Source organism: Phoenix dactylifera, unplaced genomic scaffold (genome assembly GCF_009389715.1).
Source record: "Phoenix dactylifera cultivar Barhee BC4 unplaced genomic scaffold, palm_55x_up_171113_PBpolish2nd_filt_p 000305F, whole genome shotgun sequence".
Lineage (NCBI taxonomy): Eukaryota > Viridiplantae > Streptophyta > Magnoliopsida > Arecales > Arecaceae > Phoenix > Phoenix dactylifera.
In genome coordinates, this window is record NW_024067779.1 from 258,406 (window position 1) to 272,577 (window position 14,172).

The 14,172-nt window shown below is 38.8% G+C and overlaps 3 protein-coding genes and 1 pseudogene across 3 annotated transcripts; 2 read left to right on the plus strand and 2 right to left on the minus strand.

The window, feature by feature from the left end:
- Positions 1–5,341: 5,341 nt before the first annotated feature.
- Positions 5,342–10,569, plus strand: LOC120105517 (annotated as a pseudogene).
- Positions 10,570–10,637: 68 nt separating this feature from the next.
- On the plus strand, positions 10,638–11,200 carry LOC120105530 (ABC transporter G family member 41-like). The gene is made up of 3 exons (XM_039118097.1): positions 10,638–10,713; positions 10,812–10,952; positions 11,067–11,200. The coding sequence occupies exons 1-3, from the start codon at positions 10,689–10,691 to the stop codon at positions 11,156–11,158; spliced, it is 258 nt and encodes an 85-aa protein (XP_038974025.1). The 5' UTR covers positions 10,638–10,688; the 3' UTR covers positions 11,159–11,200.
- Positions 11,201–11,480: 280 nt separating this feature from the next.
- Positions 11,481–12,412, minus strand: LOC120105528 (putative disease resistance RPP13-like protein 2). The gene has a single exon (XM_039118094.1). The coding sequence runs from the start codon at positions 12,334–12,336 to the stop codon at positions 11,776–11,778; it is 561 nt and encodes a 186-aa protein (XP_038974022.1). The 5' UTR covers positions 12,337–12,412; the 3' UTR covers positions 11,481–11,775.
- LOC120105518 (disease resistance protein RPP13-like) lies at positions 12,346–13,561 on the minus strand. The gene is made up of 2 exons (XM_039118077.1): positions 12,399–13,561; positions 12,346–12,352 (listed from the first exon to the last, which is right to left on the minus strand). Exons 1-2 carry the CDS (start codon positions 13,559–13,561, stop codon positions 12,346–12,348), a joined length of 1,170 nt encoding a protein of 389 aa, XP_038974005.1.
- Between the last annotated feature and the right edge of the window lie 611 nt (positions 13,562–14,172).

A 14,172-nucleotide genomic window follows, 5' to 3' on the forward strand; every position in this document is an offset into this window, starting at 1 on the left:
CTTATTCATTTGAAGCATATAAATGTTGCTAAATTTTCTTCTCTATTTTTTCATATGTTGAAACAATCCCAACATAAATGCTCCAACAAGAATGAAAACAGCTACTCAAATTCAAAAGAAAAGTAATTGAAATCTACTGCATCAAATCAAAAAGAATCGGATGTCTTCACATAAGCAAACATTTACTTATCATACTACATACATTTATCTATTATATTAAACAATTTATCTTTTCCATTAGCTGATCTTTTTATTAGTGGGATGTTGAAAGTAAAATGATTAATAATTATGAAATGTACATTACTTATGATATATTTTTTATTCTATTTTTAAGTTCTTATTATTCTTCTGTTGCATAAAATTACATTTCAGTTTTCAGTATCTCCTCGCACATCGTGCGAGTATCTTTCTTATTCTTTTCCTAAACAAAAGAATAAACAATAGAGGAAGGAGAAATTATAGGAGATAACCTGGCTGGTGATTAGATCTTCCTCAGGTTGAGATTGATAGCAACAACTTGCTTTGATAGACAAAGGGAGGGAGAGTGAAAAATAGTAATGAGAGAGAGATCGATGATGAACGAGAAGAGCCCTGAAATTGGAATTGGAATTGGAAGGAGAGAAGTCGAGGTCGAGGTGAGGACCACCTCCTCTCCCAGCACCAAACCGAGTTGGTCTTCTTTGTTTTTTTTTCTCTTGATGTCTTGGACCTGGCATTTAGGGCCGGGATCCATTAAGAAAAGAGTGAAACTGGAGTAAATATTTTGCGCTCTTCAGGCCAAACTTTTAGGCCCATTAAAGACAACTTGCAAGATTAGTACACCAGGAAGAGATGACGACTTCTGTTGGGGAAGTACATTGGAAATTCTCTATATGGCCCGAATTTTGCAACTTTCTTGCCCCTAAACATATCTAATTTATCCTGTTGTGTCAAACTTTTAGCTCTATCACTTATCTAAACAATCTTTTCTTTGACTATTACATTTTCATAAGAAAAAACTCAGATTTTTATTCATGCATATCACCCATTTGTTTGTTTTCATGCAACTTTTGTGCTGGCTCTTGTATTCCAGTTGCTAGGACACACTTAGACGAAGAAAATTATCTTAAGAATCAAAAAAGAAGTACCTTGAGAATGTGATTGTACATGAGCATGTTTCAACAACTTGAAGCATTAGAAGTTGGATACGAGGGGTGCTTCTTCCTCCAAAATAAGCCATTGTGGAATTTGAGTGCCTTCAATGGGATTGGAATGATAAGAATTTGGAACACGGATAGCTAAATTCAGTTACTCCACCCATCATGGCAGACTTGGCTTTGATGAACCTGGTGCTGTAATATAATGGATGAAACAAATCAAACTAATTGGTTTGAGTTGCTGGATTCCACAAGCTCAATCTGTGGCTTTGGGCCGTTGGTCATCATTGGATCAAAGGAACGAACATGTTGTCATCATGGTGACTGAACAAGATCATCACTTAATGGATCCCGATCATGATTCCAGTCAACATCTTCCATCTCACAATCCATCACTTGCCGCTCCAGGTTTTCATCATCAGTAAATTCTTCAGTATCTACTTCACTATTATGGCTGTTGAGACACTGAAAAGAAACACGAGAAAGGGAGCAGTTGGTGTAATTCTTATTCTTTGGCAGATAGCCTGGTTATAAGTTTAACTAATTTAAATGGTGCAGAACAATAGTTGACAATCTGTGATTGTAGTGAACTAGGAGATCTACCTCGATGCTTTGAATGTGATATCTTTGGCACCGCTCCTTCAGCCTTGGGCAATGAGCAGTTTCCACTAGTTGGGGAATGAATGGCAGCTATTCATTTGGTGAGAACTGGAATTCAGGGCAATGACTTATTCTTAAGGTCTGCAGAGAGGAAAGGTTGTTCGGCCCTGCCATGGTTCTGAGCTTGGGGCAATGCATTATCTAAAGCTCCTTGAATGCAGATAGGTTCTGATGGAGCAATGGAAGGGATCTTAGGTTCTCGCAGCCATTAACTACCAATGACTCAAGCGAGGATGAAAGCTGCACATTTGGCAAGAGCTGGAGTTCCCAACAGTCATATATGAACATGTTTTGGAGAGATGTGAGGTGGCGCAGGCCGAGCACCAATTTCAGCTCCTTGCAGTCCTTTATTGTCAACCTCTTAAGCACAGAGAGGTTCTAGTGCAGGCGAAGGGAATCTGGAAACTTACAGAAAACAAGCATCAAGGATTGAAGTGATGATGATAGCCACTCGTCTGCTTGAGAATCCAGCACAACACTGTCCTTAATTTCCATAAAGATGTTCAAGGTCGGTAAAATTGTCGACCCCATGGTTTCTGATCTCGTTGATGTTTGATATGGTCAGAATGTCAGCAAATAAAATGAAACACAGATTTAAAGCCTGTAATCAAATATATATTATGAAAGAATGAACAATTATACAACATTTTGGAATAATAATTTGAACCAACTTAAGATGGAATGTACCTGAGAGTACATGATCTTCTGTCTATTGCACCACTACCTCATCTCGGGGCAATCAACAATCTCCACATCCTAACGTATCGACGAAAGATGGTCACCTGGTGCAATCTGGAGTTTCGGACATCGAGCTATATGTAGCCTCCTTAGACAAGTAAATTTTGCAATCCCACCAATGATTTAAGCTGCATGCAATCCCTAATATCCACAGTTTCAAGCCTGGGTGGCAATGGTAGCTCTGGTGATAGGTGGAGTTGAGGACAGTTGCTTATCTCCAACTTTCGCAGGGAATCAAGATTTTACAACCCCACCAATGACGCGATCTGCATGCAATCCTTGATATACATAGATTCAAGCTTGGATGGCAATGATTCCTCTGGCAAGACATGAAGATATCTTGGAGTGACTCAAAGAAGGTTTTGTAGGCCTTCTGGCAACTCTGCAAGACTTGAAGATGTGAGATCCAGTGTCTGTAGGTTGTAAAGGAAACATAATGATCCAGCGAACCCTGACCCATAATCAATGTACAAATAGCGCAGGTGTTTCAGGTTGCCAATTGAATCTATCAATTCGTTACGGCTAGCCAATCCAATTCCAAAGCCCTTAATCGCTGCATATTTTGTAGAATTCTCATGCTGTCTACCATGAACACTTGTTTCATCCACCAGGTGGCTTGTTGGTGGTGGGTTCATAGTGCTATCAACTCTTCTCTCTCCATCTTCATAAGCACTTCATAAGGACAACATATAGCACTTCATAAGGAGATAACAACTAATATAATTTGCCTATAGGCTGTTTATATACATCATAAATACTAAAAATACTCCATGTAGACTACATTAAAAGCCTGTAGACATTTCTTTACCAGATAAATATGCCCACAATTTGAATTAGTTCGTAGAAGCTTGGACTCCTGCGATTCATGTGCCTCATCTTTAAGTCTCCACTCTTGCTTAACTAAGTTTAGAGTGTAACCCATAGAATACAAAGCAATCTCTAGAGAAAAATATTTCAGGGCGCCAATGATATGCACACAAAAGAGTTCGTTGGACATAAAAAATCCAATTTAGTAGTTGAATAATCAACCAATATTTCGTATATCGAAATAATTCTCGCAAGTTATACCTTTCAATCTCTTTATATAGCATGGTTTTTTTTGTTTGTATGCACATGATAGAAGCTCCATGGCATTACTCATAACCAAGACAAGAAATGCATTTTTGGGTTCTTAGCCATAACTACTGGTTTGGCACATGTTTCTCTTGTAAGCATATATTCAATTCTTTTGAAGTTGATTTTAAAGAAACTTAATTTGAAGATAGTTCGAGAAAATTTTAAAATATGTTTGCAGTGCCTGTCACATTTTAAGCATCCCATATGGTTTCATGTTCCTTTAGTTTGAGACCATGACTGTGCACCGGTACAGTATAATTAATTAATCAAGGAAAAGTCGTACTGAGGCTCCTCTTAAACAATATACATAGAGTTTGCAGATTAAACATTCGCAACTACTCATCTAAATATAAAACTCGGACACTCGTTAATATTTTTCTTGAATAAGAAAGGATTTTTGTACGATTTTCCAAGAGAAGTTTTATTTAGGATTTTTGTTTTCCAAGCACAGCTCTAGCGGTGCAGTTGGACACAATATATTTATTAGTCCCGAGACATGTCCGTGGTTATGCTACGAGCCGTTTACACGTATTGGTCTTAAGCTCAAAAATCTTGAAGGGGGGGAAGGAGAATAAAAAGAGATGCTCATGGATGGTTTCGTGTAGATTTAGTCGAGTGACCTAGGAATCCGGGTCAATACATTGCCCGCTGCCACCTTAGAGGATACCCCGATTACATATTTGAGGCTGCTGATGTTGAAGTTGGCATAGTTAATAGATATCAAGAATTTGACCAGAGATCAGCAACAGAAATGAGGTAGCTAGAGAAGAGTGGGTTTGTTTCTTTTCTTTTTCTTTTTGAGAAATCATGCAATCAGATATGTGAAAAAAATAAAAAAGAAGATTGGATTCGGTGCTGTCTGATTGTTTTCAATCTATGTAACATTTAATGCATTTATCTTAAAAGCAGAGACAGGAATAGCCCACATCTTTTCCATTTTCTCTAAATATACTTCTTGATCTGGAGATTTGGCGCCCACAGATATTTAAACACGGAGGCGCCTTCACCATAGCTAGGATAGCTTCAGGCAGCTGCTTTGGAGTTTGATCTATATTTCAGTGCTTTTTCCATTAAGTTCGGCATAGAAAATTTGGATATTTGAAGAAAAAAGAACCAATAATCTGGAAAAATCAGGAGGACGTCACACAACAGAAGATTTAAGATGGAAGAAAAGTCTTGGCGTTTTAAAAACCTGTTGAAGTAATTAGGAAATCCAACATTTGTGTCCAAATACATGTGAAGGCACATTTCAAGAAAACTACATGTGAAGATAGAAAACATAGGATAACTGTGAAATGAAAGAAAAGAATAAAAAGAGTGAATGGCCTAAGAGCTTGATATAATTTTAGAGCATGCAGATTTTAGCCACTGAAATCCATGAAGTTCTCAAAAAAATTCAGCTTCAATGCTTAATTCCTTGTGTAACATAAACAAATGAGTCGACCATGAAAGGCAACAAAAAATAAAGGGCCACTTCTCCTTTACGATCATTGAAACTCTAATCAACAAACACATGGTGCTATACGTAGTTGAAAACATGCCACCCTAGCATCCATGTTCTTTAAATTGCGTAAACAGGATACTGTGAAAATCAAAGTCTCCCACCACAACAAAATATAGTAAGACCCTGAACCAACCCTGAACCATTAAACAATTGAAGTCAACTTGATAAAACATGGACAAAAATCAGACAGGAAAGGGTAGATGCTTTAAAATCCTCTACCGTTATTCCCGTCGTTGCTCTTCTAACTTGATATTTTCTAACCAGCATGTGCCATTTTTGAACGAGAATCACCTTGAGTTTGCAGTGACGCAGCATCTTACGCCATTATTTCCTGTAAGACTTAGCAAAAAGGCTTCAAATATCTCTCCTACATTTTTCGCCTTTCCCCATCTTCCAGCTAGAACTCGAAGGACCAAAATCCCTTGTAGAAGGATGGCAAAGTTGGGAGACAGCAAAGAAGCTGAATCCTTCAGTATTGATCTTGAAGAGATAGGGAGGAGCATAAGGTCGTCCTTTCGGATTGCTGCTGCGAGTTCACGGAGAAGCTCCAGCATCTGTTCTGCAAGGGAGGAGGATGATGAGTATGAGTTAAAATGGGCTGCAGTTGGGAGGCTGCCCACCTTCGAGCGAATAAGAACGTCAGTACTCGATCACTACAGCAACGGAGATGGCGACGGATTGCGCAAGGAGAGGAGGGTGATTGATGTTGCCAAGCTTGGAGCACTAGAAAGGCGCTTGTTAATTGAGAATCTCATCAAACACATTGAGAATGATAATCTTCAGCTGCTGCAGAAGCAAAGACAGAGAATAGACCGGTAAGCTTCATCTTATAGTTTCACTCTGTTTGTATATGCACGGAATATCACCTGTGGGACACTTACATATCTAGTTTGCCAATATATGCCAATAAGATGATTATGTACATTGAGATTGATGGGTAAACACTAATTATTCATTAATCGTTTGAACAGAGTAAATGTGAAACTTCCCACTATTGAGGTACAATACAAGAACCTGTGCGTGGAAGCGCAGTGTGAAGTAGTTGAAGGGAAGCCCCTGCCACTGCAAAGAGCATGCTTTATGTAAGTAGACTGTATCATCCCTCATTGATTGATGAAGATGTCCTGAGTAAAACTTTATTGTTTACATCAAGCCCATTGATGTGGTTTGATCACTAACTGATGCATTTAAAAGAACAATTTTCTAAACTGGAGCTGTTTAAAATTTAGACTACATAATCCAAATTAAGTGGCAAGGAGACCAGTGTCGCATTATGTACGGAAAGTTTATGATATCTGATTACCATGACTCTTCTCCACAGTGAGAGAGAGAGAGAGAGAGAGAGAGAGAGAGAGAGAGAGAGAGAGCTAGCTTGATGAAGAGCTTTACAACATTATCATGCCATCACAATTTAAGTGAAGGTATTTACAAAGCTAAAATATTTATTGATTCCAGAAGTAGATAACTGAATGAAACTTTGATGATGCATGGACAGTTAGCCAATCATCTTAATATACACGAATTTGCATTATAAAGTAATGCTGCTTCCTATGGAACAGGATCTTGCCAGGTTGACAGGCTTCAGGACTCAAGAGGCTAAAATTTGCATTTTAAAAGACATCAGCGGGATCATCAAGCCCTCCAGGAAAGTATTTAGGATAAATCAAGTTAAAGAATGAACCTATATACTCACTTTTGTTTATGGCTAGTTTAAAAAGAGTCCGAGCAATTTTGCTTATCTTTTAGTACTTGAAAACTTACCTTGCCCTTCCATGAGGATTGAATTATTGTTCAAGCCATCTTTATTTCAAATGCAAAGAGATGGATATGGATCATGGATCTTTGTCAGAAGTAACCATTTTACTTGTCTTTGCTTTTTCATTTGCAGGATGACTCTCTTACTTGGACCACCAGGATGTGGAAAAACTACTCTATTGCTAGCACTCGCCGGGAAACTGGACAAATTCCTCAAGGTTTATGTCTTCTGGCTTACCATCAATCATAAGTCAGCCATATGGAAGTGGTCCTTCCCCTTCAAAATTTGCAAATATCATAACAGTTGCATTCTGATAAGCTTACTCAATCCACTGCGAACGATGTTCTCGACATATTCACAACTTCAACACAGAATGATAACCCCACCACAGAAGCTTTCTCATAAAAAACCCAGGACTTTAATTTGAAAGAATGGATTATTTAAGCATATGATTGCAGAAGGATGTTTCTCCAAGATCATCAATATTTCTGCTAGATTTGCACTCCTACTTGAATTGCATCCAGTTTTAGCCTTTTTCTGCATGTTATCAAATAACCACGCATTATTTTCAAATAGCATACACCATGACCCTCCTCTAAAGCAAATTTATCAATTAAAAATCTTATTGAGATAAGTGACTATTGTAGATCCATTGAAACTAGAAAGTTGCCTATCAAACTACAAGAACTCAACTAAGTCATTGTCATCTGCTATTTACTGGTCTTAAATATAAACTATTGATCTGCAAACCATCCCATAATAAACAACATGCTTAAAAATAGTATGTTATCTTAACCATGTGTAAATTTTTCTTTTCCTTCTCCTTACCAATTTATCACCAATTCTACAAAATAACTCCCTTACATGAAAAGCTGCAAACATACCTTAAAGACATAATAAACACCTGGGATAAATGAGTTTTGGTCATAACTGGTCTCTATAAATGCTTTCAGCTTGTGGGCTTCAATCCTTGACAAACATGTTAAACATTTCTTTTACAGGTAACAGGAGAAGTTTCTTACAATGGCTTCAGGTTGGAGGAGTTTGTTCCTGAGAAAACATCAGTTTACATAAGCCAATATGATTTGCATATTCCTGAGATGACAGTGAGGGAGATTTTGGACTTTTCAGCACGCTTTCAAGGGTGTAGGGAGCAGAGCAGGTAACATTCTCATGTGTCTTTTAATTGCTTCTAGCCACTATCACCAGAATAAATCCAAACAAGCTAAAATGCTAAATGGATTTACTTTGTGAAGAAATTATGAAGGAAGTGATCAAAAGGGAGAAGCAAGCAGGAATCATCCCTGAACCAGACATAGACACGTATATGAAGGTAAACAAATAATAAGTTGTCATTCTCTGTTTTCCTTGTTAAACCAAGGGGCATCTGGTAGATAGGCGCAAAAAGAATATGTTATCCAAATGAATTAACAATTTGTACTGCACTCATGGGTCTCTTTGTTTTTGGTAAAATGATAATTTAAAGCTAACACCGCATCGAAAAATGTACAGAATTCATGGAATATAGACTTTTAATCTTGTCATGAAATGCTCATATCTGACAAGTGGATTTGTTACTATAGGCAATATCAGTGGAAGGATTAGAAAGAAGTCTCCAAACGGACTATATCTTAAAGGTAATTTTGCTTCAGGATATCCAAAATCAGACTATTGAATATACACACATCACTATAGTTGCCACCCTCACTTTTGTCGCTGCAAGTAATGCGCCAAAATTTCCTTGACATATCAGATCATGGGACTGGACATCTGTGCAGACACAATTGTAGGGGATGCCATGAGAAGAGGCATCTCAGGTGGACAGAAGAAAAGACTGACCACAGGTACTATAAGAAAGTTGATAAAATCAATATTAAATACTTCCAGTTAGTTCCTGGAATATAATGTCATGGATTTAATGATGAGTTAACTATGAATAGCTCCAATTGTCCATGTATTAAATATGATGATTAGTTTTTTTCTATGAGTGAACCTTGTCTTTTGATTACACTTACTAGGAGAGATGATTGTTGGACCAACAAAAGTTCTTCTTATGGATGAGATATCAACTGGCCTAGACAGCTCAACTACCTTCCAGATTGTTACTTGCCTCCAACAATTGGCACATATTTCAGAATCTACTGTGGTGGTTTCACTTCTTCAACCAGCACCTGAGACCTATGACCTCTTTGATGACATTATTTTAATGGCTGAAGGGAAGATAGTATACCATGGCCCTCGCAGTCATATTCTCAACTTTTTTGAAGAATGTGGTTTCAGATGCCCAGAAAGAAAAGGAGTAGCTGACTTTCTCCAGGAGGTAATTACCAATGCTCACATTCCATCAAAAAAAATACCAATGCTTACGTACTAACCTACCTCCCATTTTCTTACATACCCTTAAAATCAGCTCCACCTAACTTTGCTAACTTTATTCAGGTGTTGTCCCGAAAGGATCAACAGCAGTATTGGTTTCATTTAGACAAAAGCTATAATTATGTCTCTGTAGATCGACTCGCTCAAAAATTCAAAGCATATCACATTGGACAGAGTTTACAGAAGGAGCTATCGAAGCCTTATGGCAAGTCCCAATGCCATCAAAATGCTTTATCATTCTGTACTTATTCACTATCAAAATGGGAACTGTTTAAAACTTGCATGGCAAGGGAATTGCTTCTCATGAAGAGGAATTCATTTGTTTATATATTCAAAACAACACAGGTAATATCTACTCTCAGACAGGCTTCTTGATAATACTCTGGTTCAGCAACTGAAGCGACTCTCTCCCTATTATATTGCAGCTTGCAATTATTGCAATCATAACAATGACTGTATTCCTGCGTACGCATATGCGGGTTGATTTGATCCATGCTAATTACTATATGGGTTCACTCTTTTATGCACTCCTCTTGCTCCTGGTTAATGGATTCCCAGAATTGGCTATGACAGTTTCTAGACTACCAGTTTTTTACAGGCAAAGAGACTTTTACTTCTATCCTGCATGGGCATATGCAATTCCAGCTTGCATCCTAAAAATTCCAATCTCATTAATAGAGTCTTTACTTTGGACATCTCTTACTTACTATGTCATTGGATATAGTCCTGAGGCAGTAAGGTAAGCGTAGTTTAGTACATAACCATGTTCAGTCTATTCCTCTATCCTCACAATTCATAAATCCTTACTGTTTCTTCTTATGTTATTTCAGGTTCTTCCGCCAGTTCCTTATACTTTTCCTCGTCCATCAAATGTCATTATCCCTTTTCCGTTTTCTTGTCTCATATTTCCAGACATTGGTGGCTTCTACAATTAGTGGCACCATGTCTATGCTAGTTATCTTTTTGTTTGGAGGCTTTATTCTCCCACAGCGTAAGGCCGTTACCAGATTTTTTTATATGTTTAACCAATAAGATAAATGTATTTAAATGGCTTTGCTATTGCAGCCTCTATACCTGGTTGGTTGAAGTGGGGATTCTGGATTTCTCCATTAACATATACTGAGATAGGCTTAACTATAAATGAATTTCGCGCACCAAGATGGCAAAAGGTGAGGAAGACTTCAATTGGACATTATATAAACCATCCACTGAGTGAACAACAACAGACTAATGCTCCAACTGTTCCCTTTGCTATCATATTTCTGTTCGGTAGATGTCATTAGCAAATACCACTATAGGGCAGCAAGTCCTGACTAGCCGTGGACTGAACTACAATGGCTACTTTTATTGGATATCAATCGGGGCATTGCTTGGGTACATTCTACTTTTCAATGTTGCATTTATGTTGGTCTTAACTTTTAAAAGATGTAAGTTTTCATCTCTCCTAGCCAACATATTAACTATGCATGGCATGCACTGCCTCCCTCTTTTAACTTTGCAATGATATTGAAATACGTGGGTGCAGCTATTGGGGTCTCTCGTGCTATTATCTCTCGTGCAAAGCTTTCTCAGATGCAAAAAGGAGGAGATATTGATAACTCAACAGTCCTAACAAATCAGTCCAGAAAGGTGCCCCAGACAAGTACTGCTGAACCCAAAAGAAATGGTAAGGCTATTTTGTCCGATTCTACTTGCAAGATCAAAAGATAATACATGATAGAAAAGTTCCAAAAGACAAAAACAAGCTGAAATACAAGAGTCTCCATCATTTATCTTGCAGGAAGGATGGTTTTACCTTTTATTCCCCTCACAGTGACATTCCAAGATGTGAATTACTATGTTGATACTCCACTGGTAATCATGTTAGAGTAATTACGACATCAGTTTATTAAAAGCTTCTGAGAATTGGAAGTCAGTAGACTTCCAATGAACATCAGTTTATCTGGGCACTGCTGCTGTTGTTTGAGTAACAACCGTCCCCATAATGTCAATGAACGGAGCTGGTACAAGTTTGGTGTCTGAGCAAAAAGGACATCCCCAGGGATTATACGTTCGAGCAAAATCAGAGACAACGAGACGAGGTTGTCCATTTGCTTGAGTGCTTTTTCGAGTGACTCCTCAAACATTCTATCAACTGCTTTGTGAATCTCCTCCGTAGTAAAGCTTGGTGTAGTAACCAATTTTTTGATGAATCTTATGCCTCGTAAACGGACAATATCCATAGCATCCAGACCAAATTCAGACTCCTCGATTTGCAGAGTCTGCAAGTTTTTGTGATCACCACCTATCGGTGCGCTTAGAAACATGTGTAGATTAATATATACGTGCCTCAGTGTCCGGATTTTCCAAAATGATTTCGGAAGCTAATAAATGTATGTACCACTCACATCCAGAGTCTGCAGATTCAGGAGATGTCGGATGGAGGATGGTAGTCTCTTCAAACTAGTGTTTCTCAATCCCAGATATCGTAAATGAATCATGCTGCCGATCTATTTCGGTAACTCCTTAAGATCTCTTGTGCCCTCGAGATCCAGCACCCTTAATAAGTTTAACCCATTCAAAAATCTTCTCCCATTAGTCAAAATCAAATTGAAGCCCAGCAGAGTGCGGAGATGTGGTGAGGAAACAGCAACCTCGTCATTTATACGATTGTGGAAAGCCGCACGATGACTCCATATAGATACTGCCATGTTGTCACTGCTGCAAATTTGAAGAAATCCATCCCTTCTGGCTTCCAATTGGCCAAATTCTCGTAACAGATCATGGATGCGTATGCTCTTAACCCGCCCGCCAGCCTTGCTTCTCTCGACAACCTGGATCATGCACCTCTGGACCAAATTATCCAACCAAACTCTAGCAGTTTCTTCCATTGTCCTTCTCTGCTCTTCCGGTATGAAACCTTCGGCGACCCACAACCTCATTAATTTGGAAGCAGAGATAATGGAGTCCTCTGGAAACGCAGCGATGTATAGAAAACATGGTTTTAACAGATACGGCAAGTCATTGTAACTTAAGCCCAATATTGAAGCACTTCTTCCCATCTGGACCATCTTCCCAATTCATGCTCTGAGCTACACTCCACCACGCATCATAGGTAGAATCTTTTCCTGACAGAAGGCCCCCTAACGCCACTAGTGCAAGAGGAAGTCCACCGCACCTCTTTGCAAGTCTCTTGGCCAATTCCTTCAAATCAGCGGGGACATCTTGTTTTAGTGGAAATGCCTTCCTACACAAGAGTTCCAAACTCTGTGTGTCATCCAGAGTGTGCAGTTTATATGGAGGAAAGCTTGACCTGGCACGGTTTGCAACTTCCATCTCACAGGTAGTAAGCAGTATTCTGCTGCCGTTGTTTCCATTAGGAAAGAATGGATGCATTTGTCCCCAAACGTCAACACTCCATACATCATCCATCACGACCAAATACTTTCTGTCTCTTAGGAAATCACGGAGCTTCTCTCTCACTTCTTCTTCACCCATCTGCTCTAAGTCTTCTTCAGTAATTTCTGTAGTTGTTTCTTTCTTCTTTTTGATTCCCATTACTTTTTTCATGATGTCCTTCGCTAGCTCGATAACTCGGTAGCTCTGAGAAACTGAAACCCAAGCAGAGGTATCAAAATGTTTTTTAATTGCAGGGTCATTGTACACTTTACTTGCCAGGGTGGTCTTGCCTAGTCCACCCATACTCACTATAGAAATTACACATCGTGCTTTCTCATTCCCATCAAGCAATTGACACACTATTTCTTTCTTATCATTCTCGAAGCCTATAACATCAATGTCATCATCATCAGAGTGAGGAGAGGATTGTCTGAGTGATTGCGAAATTTCATCCACCGCACTACTTCCACCTATATCAGTAATGCCATATGTATCTTTGCTCGCGAAAAGATTCTGGATCTTTTCCTTTATTTTTTCAATTTCAGAACCAATTTTATGTAGGGTAATCAATTCACCAGGTTTGTGAGAGTACCTGGAAATGGTGCCCATGAAGCCTCTCCTCTGACGCTGCCTCTCGCCCATGTACTTGATGGTGCCTATGATGTCTTCTATTTCATATGCCACATCTTTCATCTGCTTTATCCAGATCTCCATTCTTGCATCTCCCCTCTTCCTGGACTCGGCATCTTTGAGGAAACCTTGCAATAGCTGGAGTTGTGCTTTCACCCATTCGACTTGATCCCTGACCCCACTTAAGAAAGCAGCTTCTTGTGCGAGGAGGTTGGCAAGCTGAGAGACGACATTGGAAACGAGAGCTTCAGCAATAGCTCTTTCCATCTCTCTCACTCAGCCCCCTCACTGCGACGAGGAAAGCAAGGAGCTAACTTCTCTATGCGTATATGCCCATTGCAGCTAGGGATGCACATGGATCTTTGATCGGGTAATTCCAATTCAATCTAATTTTTTATTTGTGTTTTAATTTTAGATCTAAATTTAATTCAGTATATGTCCATTGCAGCTAGGGATGCACATGGATCGATTGGATCGGGTAATTCTAATTCAATCTAATTTTTTATTTGAGTTCTAATTTTAGATCTAAATTTAATTCAGTATATGCCCATTACAGCTAGGGATGCACATGGATCGATTGGATCGGGTAATTCCAATTCAATCTAATTTTTTATTTGAGTTCTAATTTTAGATCTACACGTGCTGGCATGCGGCTATAGCTTAATCTAAGAGCTGGAAAAATCTCATTATTCTCTTCGATTTCCCATACATCATTTTGCATGACATCCATCCAGTCATCTTCAACTGCCATGTGTCTTAGAAGGCTTCCTATTGATTTCACAGCCAATGGTAAACCAGAACACTTCTTGACAATCTGCTTACCGATATCCACCAAGTGTGGTTGTTTTTCAGGGTCTTGACTACCGAATGCATAATGT

What these genes read in the sequence shown, in the direction of transcription:
- LOC120105530 (XM_039118097.1), top strand. Translation starts at nt 10,689, where the DNA reads ATGTTGGTCTTAACTTTTAAAAGAT. An exon ending in GGTCTTAACTTTTAAAAGAT is followed by an intron (nt 10,714 to 10,811) that starts GTAAGTTTTCAT and finishes ACGTGGGTGCAG; the next exon opens with CTATTGGGGTCTCTCGTGCT. An exon ending in TGCTGAACCCAAAAGAAATG is followed by an intron (nt 10,953 to 11,066) that starts GTAAGGCTATTT and finishes TTTATCTTGCAG; the next exon opens with GAAGGATGGTTTTACCTTTT.
- LOC120105528 (XM_039118094.1), bottom strand. Translation starts at nt 12,336, where the DNA reads ATGGTCCAGATGGGAAGAAGTGCTTCAATATTGGGCTTAAGTTACAAT.
- LOC120105518 (XM_039118077.1), bottom strand. Translation starts at nt 13,561, where the DNA reads ATGGAAAGAGCTATTGCTGAAGCTCTCGTTTCCAATGTCGTCTCTCAG.